The sequence below is a fragment of the Volvox carteri genome, assembly GCF_000143455.1.
Source record: "Volvox carteri f. nagariensis unplaced genomic scaffold VOLCAscaffold_81, whole genome shotgun sequence".
NCBI classification, from domain to species: Eukaryota; Viridiplantae; Chlorophyta; class Chlorophyceae; order Chlamydomonadales; family Volvocaceae; genus Volvox; species Volvox carteri.
Window position 1 is genome coordinate 24629 of NW_003307624.1, and position 2646 is coordinate 27274.

The following is a 2646-nucleotide window of genomic DNA, read 5'->3' on the forward strand; positions in this document are numbered from 1 at the left end:
ACATACACACATACACACATACACACATACACACCCCCACCCCGTACACACATACGCACATACACACCCCCACCCCGTACACACATACGCACATACACACCCCCACCCAATACACACAACTCTCAGGTACATGGTGGTTCGTGACGAGGAGAAGCTGGAGCTGGCCAAGCTGGTGGAGCGGGTGCCCATCCCCGTCAAGGAGGGTCTGGATGAGCCGACAGCCAAGGTCAACGTGCTGCTGCAGGTAAGGGTGTCTGGCGTTCCGTATGTATGTCCGCTGCCCCCGGTGTCTGGCGTCCCAGGTGTCCCAGGGGGGGAACCGAACAGGGTCCTGGGGTTTGCGGCTGCGAGGGGGCCCGGGTAAAACAGGGGGGGGGGAGGACGGGTAAAACAGGGTTGTTTGGCAAGCCGCCAGGTTCCTGATATTGGTGGGCAGGGGCCAACGAGTCCGGGTACTCCACCAGGAGACATGTTCACACCACCACCGGCATCCGACCATCCTGACAGCAGCTGCGGTATCCTAAGCCGGCAGCTGCGGTCCGTGCGGCCCCCCTTGCAAGGGGGCCCTTTAGCAGCGGCTGCAGCTGCACCCGCGCAGGGCGGGGGGCGGGGGATGGGGGTGGGGGTGGCAAGGGTGTTAGGGTGCAGGTGTATGTATGTACATATGTATCTATATGTGCGTGTGAGGGTTGAGCTTTTGTAAACCCCCACTCTTTCGTTTTTTTCTCTCCCCCTGCCCCCACTCCCCCCCGGGGTCACCTTAATCCACCTTAATCTCCCCCCCCCCGCCCCGGGGGGTGCCCGCCCTCTCCCCGGGGTGCCGCCACGTCCTGCCGCCACGGCCTCCTCAGGCGTACATCTCCAACCTGAAGCTGGAGGGTTTGGCCCTGGCCTCTGACATGGTGTACGTCACCCAGTCGGCAGGCCGCCTGATGCGGTGTCTGTTCGAGATCTGCCTGCGCCGCGGCTGGTCGGGCCTTACGGACCGGGCCCTGGCGCTGACCAAGATGGTCAACTACCGGATGTGGGGCAGTCAGAGCCCGTTGCGGCAGTTCAAGGGCGTGCCGAATGGTAAGGAGGCGGGGAAAGTGGCGGAGGGGGGGATAGAGGGGGGAGGGGTGTATGAGACGGCGATGGCGATATTGAAAACGAAGAGGGGTATAAGGGGAGGGGGATCAGGGAGGAGGAGGAGGAGGAGGAGGAGAAGTTCAAGCGATTCTTCTCAAACCAACCTGCCAATCAGGTCCCCTCCAAAAAGAGGCTGATGATGAACGCGGCTCCTTCATATCATTGATTTTTGAAATTTTTAGCTGCGGGGCGCTTCCGGCCTTTCTGGCCTTACGCGCCGCTCCCCCCCAACCCGTCTGTCCACCGCCTCCTCCTCCTCCTCCTCACGCATCTCTCTCGTTCCTTGCCACAGTTCCCTTTTCTTTTCCTCCTCCCCCTCTCCTCCTCCACTCTCCTCCTCCCCCTCTCCTCCTCCACTCTCCTCCTCCCCCTCTCCTCCTCCACTCTCCTCCTCCCCCTCTCCTCCTCCACTCTCCTCCTCCCCCTCTCCTCGTCCCCCTGCCCTGCCCTGCCCTGCCCTGCCCTGCACAGACGTGTTGGTGAAGCTGAGAAGCGCGACCTGCCCTGGGAGCGGTTCTACGACCTGACCAGCCAGGAGCTCGGGGAACTCATCCGACTGCCGAAGATGGGGAAGAGCCTGCACAAACTCATACACCAGTTTCCCAGGTGGGGGTAGGGGATAGGGAAGGAGGAAGGGGAGGAGGAAGGGGAGGAGGAGGGGACGGGGTGAGAAGGGAGTATCGTGCAATTAAATGTGCAATTATCAACTTATTTTGCCGATGGCCCATCAAACAGGACGAAGCGTGGACGGGAATGTGTGTGTGTGTATATGGGGGGTGGTGGTAAAAATCCGACTGCCGGAGGTGTCACTTCCCCTCCTCCCCACCCCCCCGGGCCCCCCCCGCCCCCCCGTATGAATATAAATTCATATACACAAAACACACACGCACGTGTTCCCTGGACCCGCACACCCATCACCTCACACAGCCTTTCCCCCCCTCCCCCCTCGCTGGGGTATGGGGATGGGGATGGGGAATGGAGAGAGCTGCTGCTGCTGCCGGCCCGCCCGCCCACACCCCTCTCCCCCCTCTCCCCCCTATTCAGGTTGGAGCTGGCCGCCCACGTCCAGCCCATCACCCGCACCTGCCTCAAGGTGGATCTGACCATCACCCCGGACTTCGCCTGGGAGGACAAGGTGCACGGATACGTGGAGCCCTTTTGGATTTTTGTAGAGGACCAGGTGCGTCTTGTCTGTATGTATGTGTGTATGTATGTGTGTATGTATGTGTGTATGTACTTGTGTGTGTCTGTCTGTCTGTATGTGTGTGTTACATCGTGGTCGTGGGGGTACGAACCCCCCCCCCACACACACACCTGTAACCCGCCAAAATACGAGCCGAGGGCTTAAAGGCTGCCGGATCGCATCACCCCTACAAGCACCCTCCTACCTCGCACTTCAGACAAAGCAAGTGATCCCTGAAGGAGACTAACGACCGTATCTATGTCCGCACCCACCCACCCACCCACCCACGCACCCACCCCTCCCATTCAGGACTCCGAGCTCATCCTCCACCACCA

At 60.8% G+C, this 2646-nt stretch overlaps 1 protein-coding gene across 1 annotated transcript in view; it reads left to right on the forward strand.

The window, feature by feature from the left end:
• VOLCADRAFT_107845 (uncharacterized protein) overlaps positions 1-2646 on the forward strand; it is a gene marked incomplete at its 5' end in the record, with an annotated part of 27023 nt that overhangs the window by 13902 nt on the left and 10475 nt on the right. The window contains 4 exons of the mRNA XM_002957826.1: positions 127-244; positions 852-1024; positions 1600-1734; positions 2173-2308. Coding sequence (XP_002957872.1) covers positions 127-244; positions 852-1024; positions 1600-1734; positions 2173-2308 — 562 coding nt within the window. The remainder of the gene's footprint in view (positions 1-126; positions 245-851; positions 1025-1599; positions 1735-2172; positions 2309-2646) is intronic.